This window comes from Martes martes (assembly GCF_963455335.1).
Source record: "Martes martes genome assembly, chromosome: 4".
Taxonomy (NCBI): domain Eukaryota; kingdom Metazoa; phylum Chordata; class Mammalia; order Carnivora; family Mustelidae; genus Martes; species Martes martes.
Genome location: NC_137891.1, coordinates 101,343,582 through 101,361,511, shown reverse-complemented (window position 1 = coordinate 101,361,511; position 17,930 = coordinate 101,343,582). Strand labels below are relative to the sequence as shown.

General features: G+C 38.3%; 1 protein-coding gene across 2 annotated transcripts in view; it reads left to right on the top strand.

Annotated features, from left to right (window-relative positions):
* NTNG1 (netrin G1) overlaps positions 1-17,930 on the top strand; it is a 335,602-nt gene that overhangs the window by 262,865 nt on the left and 54,807 nt on the right. Inside the window, exons 5-7 of one of the 2 annotated variants that reach the window (XM_080801280.1) lie at positions 2,765-2,791; positions 13,528-13,593; positions 15,934-15,993. In XM_080801280.1, coding sequence (XP_080657406.1) covers positions 2,765-2,791; positions 13,528-13,593; positions 15,934-15,993 — 153 coding nt within the window. The remainder of the gene's footprint in view (positions 1-2,764; positions 2,792-13,527; positions 13,594-15,933; positions 15,994-17,930) is intronic. The other variant, XM_080801281.1, reaches the window with a different exon arrangement.

The following is a 17,930-nucleotide window of genomic DNA, read 5'->3' as shown; positions in this document are numbered from 1 at the left end:
AAAAACCTGCCAACGTGTGTCTAGAGTTTCCCTGAGCATAATCTGACTTTCATTACCGTGGTTTATAGGCGCTGTCTCTGTTGTCAGATGGAATTACATTCATTGATGCATCCCCCTAAGACCCCCAAAGAAACCCACCTTTCATGAAATGAATTGTAGCCTTCTTGCCCTATTCCTTAGGTATCTGGCAGACATCTCATGGCTTGTTCGTAGCCTTTTTAAGGCATGCAGTGGGCTTATTAAATTCTTTAGTTGTCTGTAGGGAACAAAAAGCAAGGTGTTTGAACATTACAATAAAGACCATTTGGGGAAAAAAATAACATTTGAAAATATACTAATGGGCATCCCTTGGTGTTCAGTTATTTGCTTCTTCAAAAATCTTTATCCCAATGAAAAGTTTAAAAATCTTTTCCAAGCAATTCCCATTTTACAGCAGTGGATAGAAAGGAACTCACCTGGCAACACCTCAAAAAGTTGTGAGCCACAAAATGAGGAAGAGGATGAATTTCAAGCATCCAAAATGTTAGGGAATAGAAAACATCTTCATGAGGAAAATAAGATCTCATAATGGCCGTGCCTCTAGAGGCTTATAGAGCTGCAGTGAACACTTCTCCCCGCGCTGGCGTCCCCAAAGGAAGGAAACATTTCGGCATCTTCCTTGAGCATTCTGCGGCAGCAAGTACTGCATCAGACAGTCTTGCGGGCTGGCTCACCATTGCATCTGGCCAAACAGCCTGGAACTTCACCTTGCATTATGCATGGCCCTCTAACTCCGGGTAAGTTTGAAAACGCCCGGAAAGTCTCTTCCTGCCACCCTAACTCCCATTCTCTTTGACGGATTACAAAAGGCAAGCAGTTCCAATGCAGCAGGATTTGCAATCACGGGGAACTTTGGAGCTTCTGCAGTTGATACTAAAATTGTGATGCTGCCATCATACCTCACTCAATAGGGGATTTAGGAAAAAAAAAAAAAAAAAAGGAAAGATTCGGTACCAAGTCACAGTCAGGCTGTATCGAAGACAGTCTGCTGAAGTGTGGGGTCAGGAATTCAGCAACCCTTTGAAGAGATTGCATTCAGCTTGAAATTCAGCTCAGAGAACAAGAGTTAAAACGGATTTCCAGTGTGGGTGGGAGAGTGATCAGTAATTAAGCTGAACGACCCTAAACTCTGTGCATTTAAAATTAAGAGATTTTGAATGTACTTTATAGCTAAAGATAAAATTTTATTCCTCTCAAGTTTTTTGTTTTTTTTTTTTTTTAATCATGGTAATCTTTCATTCCTCCTTCTCCCCTCCCTATGAAGAAATAAGAAAAGAACTTTTGGGTTTAAAGACTACACAGCTCGAAATTTCTGAGTGAGGTTCAGTGATTAAACCCGTTATGTTAAATGTTAAATGTTAAAACAAGCAGAGGGGCAGTTGTTCAAAGATAAACACAAAAATAGAAGTTTAATGATTCCTACATTTACCACCTGTTAGGACTACACTCCAATGATGTGGAGAAAAGGCTGCACAGCTCATTAACAGCTATCACTTATTGGCTACGTACCATGTGTCAGACATTTTTATGGATTATTTCATTCAATCCTCACAGCAGCCCTATGCAGTTGATATTATTAACCCCTTTTGGGTGGTGACGAAACAGGCCTAGAGAGGCTGGGAACTTGCCTGAAATCACCTCGCTGATCCGTTGCCAAGCAGTACTCTCCCTCGCTTCTGCCTGAGTCCCATTCTCTGCTCGCACCCGCACCATGACCCAAATTTAGTGGAGGAGATGTAAATCTCCAAGTCTCCCTCAGCCATATCTATCATAGTGTTGCTTGGTTGGTGGGCCGACTGTATCAGTAAAAGTACTCCATAGCAAGGACAGGTAGAGTACACACTGCCCGCCAAGTAACACTTTGAGTACTTTACATACATCTATTTGTGTATCCTTGCAACAACCCTAAGAGGTAGAAAACCAAGAATAAGCAGCTTGCCCAAGGTCACGCGGTCAGTGAGGGTAAGAGCAAAGCTTCAAACCCAGACAGCCTGCTTCCCGGGCCCCTGCTCTTGGCTATGAGTTTTCAGGGGACAGACTAAATTCCTATCCATGTTTGTACCAAGCCCACTGCATTCTGAAATGGTCCCACCACCTTCACACAACCTGTAAATTGAAGTAGAACCTGGGAGAATGTCTGAAGTCCATGATCAATATGAACAACCTAATGTATCCGTGAATTATTCTTCTCAATTAAGTTTCTATTACAGAGCTTAATCCACATATCTGACATGTAAAAGAGGACTAAAAATGACGGTTCTGTGAAATGAATCAAATAAAAGGCCAAATGACTTTCAGCAGCTAACATATGCATCTCATAATACATCTAAAAGATCTGGTGCCTACGTGGGTATACGTGTACAGGTCCACATGGTGTATATTTAGCAATCTGTGCCCAGAACATAAGTCTAGCTTAAAATCTGTTTTGAACCACGTACGAATGTTCATTAACCTTACAGGCAGGCACAAAATGTTTGATGTCATGAAGCTTGTCTTGAACCAGCTGTTGAAGTTGAGCATTAATTTTCCAACCCTGCCAAGTTCAGGAGTTCTAGAACGAAAGCAAAATGGCTTGGATGGATGAATAGATATCTTGCTTTTTTGTGCATATTTCCTGATGATCGGAATGTTATTAAATGTTAAGTTTCTGAGATGTTTATATTAAGTTAATGATGGCATGTATTAATAGCTAACAGTTTTTCTTTATTGTTTTCTCTCTCTCCAGGTATCCCCAGTATTTCCAGTATCGGTAGTAAGTAAAAAAAAAAAAAAAAAAAAAGTCACCAAACCAAGTCTAGGCTAGCTTTGTTTTCTTGTTGAGCTCCTAAGGTCTATTTTCCCAGTGTCCATTTCTGATGTAAGAAGGTATTTTCTTTGTGAATTGAACTGTTGTGTGTGTTCTCTGCACAGACAGGGTGAGAGCACAGATAAAATAATTATCAGTGCATAACTTCTCTGTGGATATCACAGTACCATGGCTTTCCTGACTGCTTTTGACCAATGAAGGCTATCTTCACAGAGGTGCATTTACTTAGGTAACCACAGCTCATTTAGCAAAAATATAAGCAGTCCTATTTACCCATACTTAGTAACCAACAACAAATTGAACTTTCTCCTTAGGACTGGATATGGATTTCTCCCATAATTTTTAAAAGCAGAGAATGAATACCAATGAACACTTTAGGCATATTCATTAGAACCCAATGAAAATGCCATGAAACCAAGGGGAGGGAATTTTAGTAATTTATCACACTCCAATCTTTGTGAAGGCCTGAAAGAGGCAGGTTGGTGATCATTAGTCTTTCTGGGGGAATGAAGAGGAAAAAAATCAGTATGTCCATTTCTCCCTCTGAAAATACAGTGATCCATCTTCTCCTGACTACTTAGGTTGAAGTGTGATAGAGGACTGGGTACAAAAAATATATGCAGAATTTAGGAATCCAGCTAGTAGAAATTCCTGTGAGAAATCCCTTAGTAGAAATAGAAGCAGTTGAAAGAGAAATCCCTCTTCAAGCTTCTACGAAACATTTCTCCAGTACCATTGCAAAGAGCATTCTCCCGGCTGTCCTGGGAGAACCAGGCTGTAGCTCCTTATTCACATGTAAAACAATGACACCCCAACACCAAGCCTGAAATGCTCCTTGAGGAAATGCCCCACAGCTTCGCAGAGCAGGACCTTACATGTTCTTACATTTCTCACCCGTTCTTTCTGATGCCTAAATCCTTTGCACGACTGCTGAATAACCCATTCAAAACAGAGTGCTGAGGAGACAGAGATTAGGTACTGCACGTGAAGACAAGAGTTTTCACTGTGGTCTCACCCGTCACGGACTTCATCATGGGTGCTGGGCCACCCAGGGTGATGGCAGTATGAACAGCAGTGGTTAAATACCCAACATCCATCTTCAGCGCAATACTCTAATAATTTGGGTGAAACAGCTTCCCACTTCTCATAAATGCACGGTCAGGTCTTCCCATATGCAAATCGAGCCAGTTTACTTAAGCTTGGAAATAGACCTGGACGCAGATTTGTTAAGCACTAGACATGTGAAATGCCATGAAAATCAGCGGCTTTGTAAATAGAGGTAGTGTTCCCCTCCTTTCAGATACCAGCCTAATGCTGCAGCCTGGCCTGTAGGATCTTGCTGAAAGGGCATCAGTGCTGCAGACTCCCAGGGGAAACCTTCAGCTCTCATAGTCTCTGTGTTCTGCTTTAGTATCTCCCCTGGGATTTGTCTAATTGTGTGAGTATATACATATATATATGTATGTCATGTATACATACACATAGCCCTCCCACAACGGGCTCCTTTCAGGCCTTGACAATTTCATTTACATATGCCTCTTAGAACAAAAGGGGACCGAGGAGAAGCCAGCTGAGACGGATTATTGAGGCTGCCTCAGCGGGGTGACCAGTCAGATTTTCAGAAATGGATGCATGGAAAGTAGTTCTTTGGTGCTGGGGTGTGTTTCTGTTCTGCGTGTCGGTCGTGTGTCGCATGGGATCACCGACTGTATTGCTCACTCAACATCTCATCCGGCCGCCTCCACCACGTGCCCCATCTCTGAGCATCAGCAGATGTTGACCTTTTACACACTGAGTCAGGAAATTCCAGTTTCATTTTGCTTTGTTTTATTTCAAAATCAGTGGTGACCTGAAAGGATGCTTTGTGGTGCCTTTGGAAAATGTATCTACCTTTTTGATCAGGAGCCTAGGAAAATTTAACTCCTTCATATGGAACCAAAACCCGCTAGCAAACAAAATGATAGTTTGTAACCTGCCTTCCTTATTGCCTCTGGCGGCTCTGCTTGGAGTGCAGTGGGGGTTCCCTCAGATTTCTCCAGCAAACAGGGTGTCAAAGTTGCCAGGAGTCACCCAACATCACACACAACTAGCTTGCCGATTGCTGGCTTTAAAGTCAAGAGATTGATTATAAAAGCCATCAAACAGGATAGGATCTTCTGGGCTGCTTCTGTGGCATTTGCACCTCTTCTTTGTGGGCTCATAAGGTGCTCATTGGGTGCACTAGTGGATTCCTTTCCTCTCCAAAGGGCAAAAATTCACACAGAGATGACTTGCTGCCTACTCTAGAGGGCACAGGAATGGGTTTCCAAGGTATACACCAGAGAAGAATGAGTTGCTTGAGTTTTTAACTAAGTTTGGGTGGTTGCCAGGGCTTTTCCCATTATCCCAGAGAAGGAATCAACCAGCATAATTCCAACCAGTATATAGACAATGCCATTATAACAGATGTAATACCCGTGAGGCTCCCATCATCAAAACACACCTCAAGGAAAGTGAATGATACATACCATTGATGTAAATTATTGATGTATGTAACCATAAGTTCACATACATGTGCTATATACACAATGACTAAAGATTTTGGAGCCGTGATAGGTTTCAGTATAGATCTCAAACTGTCAACACCAGTATTAAGGTTCAAATGCATGGACAGAGTGGCCATCCTTTCCGATCATCTGCTAAAAATATTTTTTGAAACAAATTTCCCATTAAGGTCATGTGTACCTGCTGTTGTCTATTTTTTTTAGGAAATAGGTTTCCCAACTGTTTCTGAGTTCCTTGATTTAAAATTTGGTCATTTCGATGTGCTTTGGCCATGGCTGAAAAAATACTGGTGGTATTGTCAGCAATTAATGAATCCCAAAATAGACCTACAGTCATTTGAGCCTTGTGATCTCTGTTTTTACTTTACCTAATGTGGCAGTAATTCATTCAGGTTTCATTTTTTTATGTATACAAAATATATCTTATGCTTAGAAGTAAAGATTCACAATTTTATCCAAGTGAACATTTGTTGATGCTGATGATGCCAATTAATAGTTGGTTTGGTGTGGATGTTTTTGCTAGAGTGATAAACTAATCATTACCTTCTAGCATATATTATCTGCTCCTTAGTCCTGAAAAGCAAGTGATTTCACTAATTATGTTAAACAGTATAAAGACCATAATTAGAATAAGAACTGGCCTAATGTGCAAATAGCTTTGTGTGGGTGATTATCACTTAAGAAAGAAGATGACAGATGAGTCAGAGATTAAAGGTAGGGCAGCCATTGACATGACAGATCACCTCAGGAAACACCATTTCAAACAACTTGGCATTTTTTAATAAATAAAAATATGTCTCAGGATAGCCACAAAAGAGAAATGTAAACATTCTGGGGAACCAAGTATATATTATTTCTTTAAATTACTGTTGAGTGATTGAGCTCATAGCATATAAAGCATAGAAGAATATTGATGGAGGAGTTTGACTGTCCCCTCCTCTCTACCTCTTTCAATTAGAAATAATGGTTTACTTCAGGGAAATATTCCACTTTCCTGTTTTCTCTTATAATGAGCATTGCCTTCATCCTGGAGTTAAAACTTCATCTCTAATTTGATTTAATTGACAAGACTGTTAAACAAGGGAAGTGCTACCTGCAGGAATCCATCAGCCTGGAGAGAAAACTCAGAGATGTTTTCTTACTTGAAAATATTTGATGCCAGTTGGAGACCTTGTAAAAGTTGTTTTCCAGACAGCATCCAAATATTTTTGTTCGGTACCCGTTTACTGTAGAAACCTGGATCGTGAGGAAAATAACAAGGTTAATCATTTCCCTACCCAGGGGTAATTAATAATCATGTTCATGCTATCCAGAGAGCTGCAGTGCTTGTTTGTTTTCTTCCCTTTGCTTTAATACTTCTAAATCCCCCAAATAAAAGTTTCATTTGAATTGCCCTTTAACTAATTAGGTTTTATATAATGAGGAAGAAAACGTACAGGGTAGTGTAGCTATATGGCAAATTGCATGGTGTGCTACGTTAATTTTGAACTGTTTGCTGATGTTCTGGAAGGAAAGCTCAGGTCCCAGGTGAAGCACCTCTGGGACTTTGTTATATCGTGTGCCCAGTATCCTCATCACAGATCCATTTCATATTTGTGTAACTAGCATTTCACATTCATGAAAACTTTGTGGTTATCCTAAAACTGAATGAACATTAGGACATAGCTGCTGCTTTAATCCTGAAGAATACATCAAATATGACAATGAAGGGGGGCAAGTATCTTTTACCTAAAAAAAAAAAAAAAGAAAAGGAGTGGTTTAGTAATGCTATCAACCATTGCCCACCTTGAGCAATTTGATGTTTTTCATGCATTAACCTCTTCCCAGTAGAAGTTAGAATGTCAAGCCACTTTTTAAGTGTGAGCTGCTATCTGTACCTTTGCTGTTATCTCTGTGTGGGGCATCGGGACATTCCTAGCTTGACCAAAGATTTGCCAGGATATCTGAAAGGGCCCACGATGAACCTTCGAACATGTAACCGTGAACTTCTGCACTAAAGGTGTAGGTATCATTGATGTCTTCTTGGAGGATAAATAAGGAGTGGCCAGCTAACTGCTTCACTTCCTGGGAAGGGTGAGACAGAGTTTCACTCAGAACTGGAGGGAGATGTTCCCATATGTCTACAGAATTCTATTTTACAAATGGCGAGTGAGTCTGAGGCTCAGAGTGGCCAAGTAACTTGACCAATATAATAGGATGAGGAAGGCCTGTCTGACTCCAAAAGTCATGCTCATAACCTTATACCACATGGAAGAGGATAGAAAGAAAAATTCTAGATTTATTTATTCTTACCACAGACTCTTTCCAATCCACCACACAGCACCTTACACCTGTTGATTACTGAATTGACCCATTTTTGTGCAGGGAAATTTAGTGTCGTGGAGAAAAACAGAGGTTCATTTTCTTGTACCTCACTGTGTTGTCAGCGGAAGTTACAAACATCGTGCGTGAGGAGAGGGGGTAGGGGACTGTGACCCTCCACCCCATTAATGTATGGCCTTCCTCTACCACTAAACATCCTCAGTATTCTGAGGAAGATGGGAAATGTAGATATGTCAAGTGTAGTCTAGAACATGAGATAGCTCATGAAATTTGCCATGCAAATTGTGAAACGTGTTTGTACATATCGTATGACAGTAAAAATCCAAATGTCTTTCTTTATCGAAATAGCCACTTATAGCAAAAATAAAATGCTGTGTGCTATCTCAAGGACAGACTTACCACTATCACATTAAGCTATATCTTCCCCACCAGTTTAATGACACTGTATTTCTGAGGGTAGGCAGCTTGCTGCGAAGATGATAAGATTACCTCCAAGGCCCCAGAGATTTCTTCTAGAGAGTTTTAGGGTTTTCTATATATTCCTTTCTAGGCATCAATAATGTTTGCAGATTCTCTGAGTAATAGCAGGAGTCCCTATATAAACCCAAAGGGAACTTGTGACTTTGTCTCCACCTAATATTTTCCTCACACTCTCCCAGAAGAAGGATGTTCCAGGAAGGCCCACTAACATCCCCTCAGCAGTGGCTTTTCATATCCATGGTGGCACCCTATTTCCCACCATATTTTAGAACCCCCAAATCAAGTAAAATTAGTATTTTTAGGAAACTTAAAGAGCACTCATCCGACATAATCATTTTACAGATAAGACAACTAAGAATTAAATGAATTGTCCAACTTATCCGGACAGTGGGCAAGGCGGGATTCCAGCTCAATGTCCAATTTCCAAATTAGGACTCTTCACATTCTACCATGTTATTAGAATTCACCTTCTCATTTGATGAAACTACTGAAGTATGAAATTCTACATGGTACAACTTTCTAGAAAACAAAAAAAGAGATGGGATATCACGGTCACAACTTACTCTGTTTTTACTCTGCCCCCTTTAAAAGCTGCCTACAGTTCATGCAAAGGGAGTGCCATGGATGATAGAAGACGACTTTATATTCTAAAACAACCCTACCTCTAAAGCTTTCTTGATATAATACAATGTTTTTAGCCTTCTGCTTCAAGCTGGTGTTCTAGCTTGATAAACTATGGCATCAGCAATAGATGGTCAATTTCACCAACTGTCGCATAGTTCTCTCCAATGTATAGTGCAGGGTTTTTCTTGGAGTACAGAGAAGAAAAATTTTCTTCCAAAGTTTCCCTTTCACAACTAGAATCTCAGTTTTTCTGATTCACAAAAACAAGTTTGAAGTGCCACAACCACACTGTCACATAACAGTTTCCCGAATTCTCTCCCTAATGAAAAATAAAATTCAGATAAGATATATATTTGATTCATAGTCAAAACTGATTGATTCTAAACTAAAAGAAACTTGGAAATTGACATTTTGTCTTTAAATATTAAAAATTAAATCTTTTTCACAATATCTCCAAAATCATTTCTATTGCTTTCTGAACAATAGTATTCATCAATGGAGACCCTAAAACTGGATTATTCCCTAAAGTAAACTATATCTTAAGTGAGCTTTTTTTACATATCAGAATCATTCACTTTGGGAATAATTAAGATTGCAAAATAATGGAGGAACACATTATTTTTCTCTACCTCAATTCAGTAAGGACTGTTACTACTACAGTAATCTGATTTTTATTAGAACAGCAACCACAAATGGGATAATAAGAGCTAACATTTATTGAATGCTCACCACAATGTCAAGCAAATATTAACCCACTGAGTCTTGAAAGCAGATGATGGCATCATCCCCATAATACAGATGAGAAAGACAAAGAGAACTTAAGGAGCTTGTCCAAGCAGTAAAACTGGGATTCTAATCCAGCCTGACCTCTACTTACATGCACCAGGTCTTTAAAAAATCTCCCCTGAATAGATATTTTTTAAGGTTCCCATAAATGTGCTTTGCAAATTCAACAATAACAGTAGAGTAATAGAATCTGGAGGACATTGCAGATATTTTGTTTCTTTTTTTAGGGGGACAGTTGTGGAGTACGTGGTTATGGTCTCCATACTCCTAGAGCCAGTCTTTGGAGTCTAGTCAAGAAGATCATCAAGATGAACCCGGTCCATTTTCCCAGATGTATTGTGCCAACATCCTTAAGAAATAGGGATTTCCATAAAAGGCTATTCTTGAATGACTGGCCATCTACAACCCCATTGGGCACATGTGGGGATCCCTCCCCTCATCCCAGTAATTTCTCAAGTCCAGTGTGAGTTTCACTACGACAGTCAAAATATCCACTTTCAAAACAGGGAGCAATAATTTCCCTTCCTGTTTAGTCCTCTAGATTCTCCAAAGAGCAACAGGCTTCATCCTTCCATGAACTTGAGTGGGACCCTGCTAGATCATGAGAGGACCACTGGAGTGATAGAACTTAACAGCTGAGGGAAACCTTGGAGACCTTTTAGTCCAGCACCTTTATTTACAGATAAGAAACTGAAATCTAGAGAAATTAACAACCAGACAGTTCCTCATTAGTAGAACTGGGACCAAATCCCATTTTTCTGACTCACAGTACCATTTGCCCTGTAAGAAACTGCCATTCCCAGACTTTAGAATTGACTCATAGATATACCCTAGTTAAATCATGAAAAAATGAAATTAATAAATTCTGCCACAGTTCTCCCAAAGAGACAATACAATACTTTTAATGTAATATAATTTTTGTTTTCTATTTGTAATTTCCCCCTACTCGAAACAAGTGGCCCACTGGCTAAAAATTCTCTGAGGCTACATGCTACAAAGATTTTCATTAGAATTGGATATGATAACATAGATTTTGTCTCAATTGTGCTATTAATATCACCTCCAATGAGCATTTTATTCCTGGGAATTAAACATTTGTTAGTAATATTGATTAAATATTTATTTGAGCCAAGATCTTAGAATAGTAAGAGTAAACAGAGAGCAACTGCCTAATTTTAAGTTGTTTCCTTACTTGGCCTTGCAATTATAAGAAAAATAAATTTTTTAAAAAATAAGATGGCTTAGTCAGTTAAGTGTCCGATTTTTGATCTCAGGATCGTGAGTTCGAGCCCTGCATTGGGCTGCACTCTGGGTGTGGAGCCTACTTAAAAAAAAAAAAATTAGATAGGTAGATAGATAAGATGAGATAGTAATTTAAAAATCCCATGATGGCCAAATATTGCAACATGATTGCACAGACAGTAACGTGTTGTAAGAATTTAACTAGAGACCACAAATTTCAGTAACTTTTTTTCAGGACATTTTTCCTCCCAAGGAAAAATCAGCACATAAAATTTTATCCCACCAGAGTCACGTATAGATTAGATTAGGATTTCCACGTGGTATGACTGCTGGTGGTTCTGAGTTTTGATTGTTCGGAAAGTTAGGCATTCCACATAATGGAAACTATTTGGGGTAAAAATGTCTAATTCTATTCCCAGGTAAATACAAGGGTTACCTACCTCCCCTCCCGCAAGAAACCATCTTAAGTACAAAATTCGGAGGAAAGTTGTAATCTAGGTAGGGATCAGATAGTAACTGAGGTATCTGTCTTGGTAATTCCATACAGTCAGGTAGTTAACAATTCAGAAGCAGAATGACCTATGTTAACTTTTTGTGCATATAGAAAGATCCTTAAAGTGGAACCTTCGCACCCCAGGGAAAAATTATAAAACACTAGGAAAAGAATATGCTGAAAATAGGCATAAGCAAATATTTAATATATTGGAATATGGAATCGAGCTTAATTTATGGCACTAATTTTCAAAACTCACTTTTAAATTGATTTGGTATAAATTTCTGTCTTAGATTTCTTGGCAAAGCTTATTAACAAAATAATATTACTTAATTTCATCAAGACATACAAGTCACTGAGTACTTAACATTAAATTTACGAACAGCACCCCCACTTATGACCTGTATTTGTGTCTCCTACAAGAAAAAGATGGAGAGAACCATTTCAACGAACTGAAATATTCTTACTTTGAAGCTAATAATATAAATAATTATATATTCTATATACAACAACAACTTTTTTTCTAAATAATTTATAAAAATCATATTAATTCCCTCAAAATACAAATGTATAGTTTTCCAAAAGTGATCGTCACAGCTCAGGTAAACTTGTTCTGTTAATCCAGTATCTATCCAGCACCAGGACGCTCAAGTGAAAAGCAGCATTCAGTCAACAGCTTGGATACTCTGCCTACATGTTACTGAGTATCTAGGTGACACTTGGATACAAATGTGGGAAATAGAATTACATTCTTCTTGCATTCTTCAATTTTGACAGATGTAGTAATGTCAATATTAAGATTCCATCTACCTCTGTATACACACACGCACAAAACAACCATAGATCAACTTTTCTAACAAATATTTAAAAACCAAAGTTAGAGTGAAAGTACCATGTCTTGCAAGAATGTTATTTGTTATAATCTAATTATGGAGGAAACAATCTCATAATACCTGTTTACAGTAGCCTAGCCACTTGATATCAATTACTGAATTATTAGATATTTACTGAGGCCTCCTACCAGGCTTTGCCCTTCCTCAAAGAGATCCAATCTAATTACAGAGACGAGAAATAGACCTATGAAATTCAAGCTAACAATATTAAAACTCATCCCTTATCCACATATCAATGAGAAATCAGGAGTACAGACAGTAAGTAACATGCTATAGGAGTTTAGAGGTGAGATCCCTTTTTGTGGACTTGGGTGGTCCCAAAAGACCACACAAAAGGTGTAGTTTGAGCTGATCTGATTGGGTTGTAGATTGGAGTCATAAAAATGACTGCTTTAATAGTTACGCACCTTCACAAAAGTAATTTTAAAGCATCCAGTCCTAAACCTGGCTATTCTCATTTTCCACGGTATGTATATGGGTGTGTGTGTGTGTGTATATATATACATACATATATATATATGTACATATATACATATATATATGTATGTATGTATATATATACACACACTCACACACTGGTGAATCTAAGAAAGAAAGAACACCAGTTCTCAAATTAACAATGCTTATAATGACTTCTGGGTGGAACCAAAAACTGTAGAAACATAGGTTGAGGTTAAAAAAAAAAATCATGAAGACATATACACATCCACACATACAAACCTTAGCTATGATCAGAAGCACCTTGCACTATTCTCCTTGAGCCAGAATCACTAGTATTCCCTTCCTTTCTCTGAGAAATTGCATAAATAAAAATAGGAAATAAATCCACTTCTTTGCAGAGATAATGGCTCACACTTAAAACACACCCCGAAGAATCTCTCATGAAAGACTAATGCAGCCAGTTCATATCTGTAAATATAAATTGCAGAGAATGGAATCCTCAAGTGAGAAATTATTTCTTTCGCCTTATCTTCTAGTTTCAGGCACCAGCTTTATATAACAGTTTGAAATGCTGAAGTCCCTATTTGGTTATTTGTAAGAACACTCTAGTTTATTGCAAAAGTAAATGTATATAGCTTTGTTAGCGAAGGGGCTATATATTTAATGTCCATTCAATGTTTTGGGAATCATCAATTGCTTGCTCTTGTTTGGTGCGGGAGTCATGTTTTGTTAAGTGCATCCACAACCAAGTTAAAGACCAGATGTGTGGTTTGTGTCTTCGTCCATATAATTTTCTGTTTAGACCAAATGACATTATAGCTGAAAATAACATACCCTGATTTTTCCTGATGCATGCAGATCCTCCAAAGTTTAATAGGATATGGCCGAATATTTCTTCCCTTGAGGTTTCTAACCCAAAACAAGGTAGGAGCATGTAAAATTCCTACTGATATAAAATCCCACATGTTTAGGGGAAAAATCCCATATACTACTTTTTTAGCACTAAATAAGAGCATTATCATGAATGCCATGTCTTTGAAAGAATCATGATTCAAATATTATTTCTAATATGAAGAGCGTCCTGGAAATATTATTATTATAGTGAAGACATAGGGGAAAATTAGATGGCATAGAAGTTATAAGCTCTTTATTAAATTTAGGTTGAATGTCTGTCAGCCCCTAGAGAAGCCTGGAGTTTTGTTGCCATCACAGTTTGGAATGTAAATAATAAGTCTTAAAAACTTGTGAGTTGCTACAGACATCCTTCCACTGTCTCCCTTTTGCTCTTCTTAACTAAACTGACTGGCACATCAGTTGTATTGAAGGTCGGGGGCAAGGGGAAAATACATAAAGGAAGTATTGTAACCCCTAAAAGACCTGTTTTCTTTTACTGTTGCTCCATATTGATTGGCAGAAATTTGGATCTCTCTCTCTCTCTCTTTCTCTTTCTCTGTCTCTCTCTTCCTGTCTTCCACATGACAGTATATTTTTCTCTGTTGGGGCTTCCCCTTTAAATCCTCTGTGAATTAACAATTATTTCTATCGGCATTAAGGGCAGACTGCTTTCTGTCTGTCCTTAAAGCTGTAATTATTTTCTGATCTCTAACATCAAAACTAAGTAAATTAATAAAAGAGAGAGACTGAAGCAGTGTGATTACACAGGAAGAAATAGAACTTCTAAAAACTGGGAAATGAATTCATAAGATGCAGTGCAATGTTAAATTCCCATTAACGTCTAGCCTGTAGATATACATAGACATATATAAATAGGAGTTTATTTCAATGGAAAATTGTATTCTTTTGCCTTCTTTCTTCTCAAAAAAAAGGCACATTTTTGGCTTCCACCTTCCTTTGTTACATACAGGATGTTCCTTTTAAACTCTAATGAATACAGATGGAGAAGGAAATGAGCAAAAGGAGGAACCAGGAAATAGCTGCTAAGCAAAACAAAATATATTAGCAATTTGTTGGGGAGTCAAATTGGAAGGGCTGCATTTTCAGTCCTTGATCAGAGTGATGAAATCGAGACTGTCCTAGATACATATATTAGTAGCAAATAGAATTATCTTAATCATCTGCTCCAAATGAATTTTTTCAAGTTTCTGCATACATACATGGAAGAAGAAGTACAGATCATGCTCACCCCTATTAATATAATTCTGTGAGGATTCGGGGGAGGTTTAGTGGCTTTATTCCTTGGCAAGTTCAATGAGAGCATCTTCAGTGAAATGTCACTCAGTATTTTCCATGGAATTTCATAGCTCAACAAATTATACAAGACAGGATCTAAGACTTAACACTTCTCCACAGTGAGTTTTGAGATGAACAAGATTACTCATTGTTCAAAACCTGAAACAGATCTACTTAATTATGTTGCTGTGTTTTCTGTCAGTGTCACAGCACTGAAAACTTTCAGAAATTTCCAGCTAATACCAGGTGCAGTTTTTTTCAAAACTGCATAATGTGTTCAAATGAATTTATTTGAGAAGGAAAGCAGTTGAACAAAGTGCTTAAACTTGAAATTTTAGCTAAAGGTGCACTTTCTAGCAGAGGCCAGTTCTGTGCAGGCGTAATTTATCTTGTCAACATCTGCAAAGAACATCAGGCTCTACCCTGCTTTTGCTATCTTCACAAACAACTCATCATGAATAATTGGAAAAGAAATGGCAGGCAACTTAGAGAGAAATCTCTGCCATTAGCGAACTGATATCACAAAGGTAATAAATGTTGGGAAGAAGACTACATTTTTTAAAGGCAGACAGACTCAAGGTGACTCTGAGACTGGGGGCCAGATGGTTGACCATTGTGATTCTGTTCTGTGATGTCTAATCAGTTCAACAAAAATAATCCGAACTGGCTCATACATAGATGAGCTTTTGGTGACCCAAAGCGACTGACCATAGTGAATGGCAGCAATGAGATTGCGAATTACCTCAACATGGCTGCTATTTTAAGAGAGGGACAATAGGGGATCCTAATATCCATATTGTTACTGGAATAATCGTTACATAACTGGATTCTTAACTTAAATGGTAATTCTTTTTCCTCTGAAAATAAAACCTCTAAACTTTATTACTGACAATGTTAAGCCATTTTCAGCCAAATACGACTTCCTTTGTGATTGAAACCATCTCCCAGAAACAACATATACAAATAGTCTCTTCCTTTAGGGCTACTTTTCACGTGGATTGATGATAAGTTATTACAGTTTGAACGTTTCACTATTGTTTCTAATGTGCTGTTCATTCTTTTAAACCTATCCAGTTGCTCCCAAATTAGCTTTGTCAACAGTTTCTTCTGTTCAAGTTGCAAACCACAAGAGAGGTAGGAATTCTTGGATTCATACAGTGATTTCATGGTGTTATGTGTTGTGAAACATTGCACTGTATGAATCTGGAATATCTGTGAAGTGTACCCATCAGCTTATTGGTGAGGCATGTTGACTGATTCCAATCAATGCATCAAATAGTACTGAGAATGTCATCTGTAAGAGAAAAAAAGCTTCACTCAAAACTTGACTGCTGTAAATTAAAAATGCTGCAACATTTGTTTTCTGAAAGATTAATGTGTGAATAACATTAACACAGTTTAGGATCCTGTTTAGAACATGAATGTTAGAGTATTAACATTGTTGCTCATTTGCATTGAAAATAAGGAAACTCACTTAGAGTGAGTTTCAAGGATGCTTTTCATGAGAACAGAATGGCAGGTTCCATGTGTTATGCCCATTTGACTTTGTGACAAATGAAATACCTTGTAATTTCTATTTCCATTGTTTGGAATGAATTTGAACAAATACCAGTGCAGATCTGCACTGGGTGAAGCATTGATTATGACCTGAAAATAATAGTTATATTGCTTTCTTTAAATGAAAGCAAGCAGTATCTCATCTGTGACTCATGAATAGCCCATTCCAGCTAGCATCTGTCATTCACAGAATGAAGATTTTTCAGGAAACATGAAGACTCCTGTTTTTATTTTACCATTTTCCTTTAAATGTCCTATGTGACAGGTGTGTCTTGTTTTCCACCCTTGACTGTTGGGCTTATGTCATGTTTTGATTTTTTTTTTTCATGAAACACCTCTTACAAAGAAATATATTTATTAGCAAAATTGAATTTAGTTTGACCCACTTGGTGAAAATGACCATAATAGCTTCTTTATTCCTTATTGAATAGAGTCAAATCATTTTCCATATTTTAATTAATGTTGAGTCGGTCCTTCTGTGGTGTATAGAGAAAAAGATAAAACTGGTCTAAGTTGGGAAAGGGGAAACTGACAGTATTTAAACTATGTCTTAAACTTTCCTCACCATGTACTTTTACATATCAAACACAGATGGTGCCCTTTTGAGGGGAATGCAGATGGATTTGAAATTGGGGGACTAGGTTCTTTAGGAGCAAAAGAGCCACAGGTTCCTAGAGTGTCAAGCCTTTCTGGGGATGAGTGCACATCAGAAGATGGTCACTGAGGCCACAGGACGGCGACCTTTCTTTATCTCCAAAACACGAATCTGCACAAAGAAACCAAGGAGGTGGAGGAGAAAAGGAAGCAATAGGGGCTCTCACAGATTCCATCTCTTTTATGTCATGTCAAGCACACTGGAAATACAAGAGGCCTCTTGACCTGGAATTCGACCTTGCCTCATTGAATCTTGCGTTTCTTGGGGTTGCAGCACTAATGAGGTTCACACACATCTCCAGAGGCAGGGAGAAGCCACCTAACGACTTATTAAAAAAAAATCCATACTGTCATCAAATGATGTATGTGGAAGAGTTTCAAAAGCTACATCAGGTTGCAAGAGAGGGTGAGGTGAGGTAAAGACCAGCAAAATGCTATGGCCACTTCACTGCCACCCCTGGAGAAGGCCCCTCAGAGGCAGGGTGACTCTTTGAATGTAGCAAGGGGAAAGTACTAAAGAGTTCTCATTCTTTCCCTTTCTGTCTAAACTCTTTTTCCCAAATCCTCTTTTTTTCTTTTTTTTTTTTTTTTTGAGGGACTAAAATGAATTTTCACCAGCTTTCCTCATTTGGCTAAAAAAAAAAAAACTACCTGTGCCATTCTGAGTACTTGATCTCATACTTGCGTAGGCAATGCAACCTATGATTAGAGGCAACATGGGGAACAGTAAGAAAGAAGACACCAAGGGGAAATTTAACCCCTCCTCTTCTGCCATTCTTCATCTTCCACTCTCTATCTCTCCAACCTCTTGTTTCTGGCAACCCTTCCTTGCCCAGCCCTCTGCCCACCCAGTGTCAATC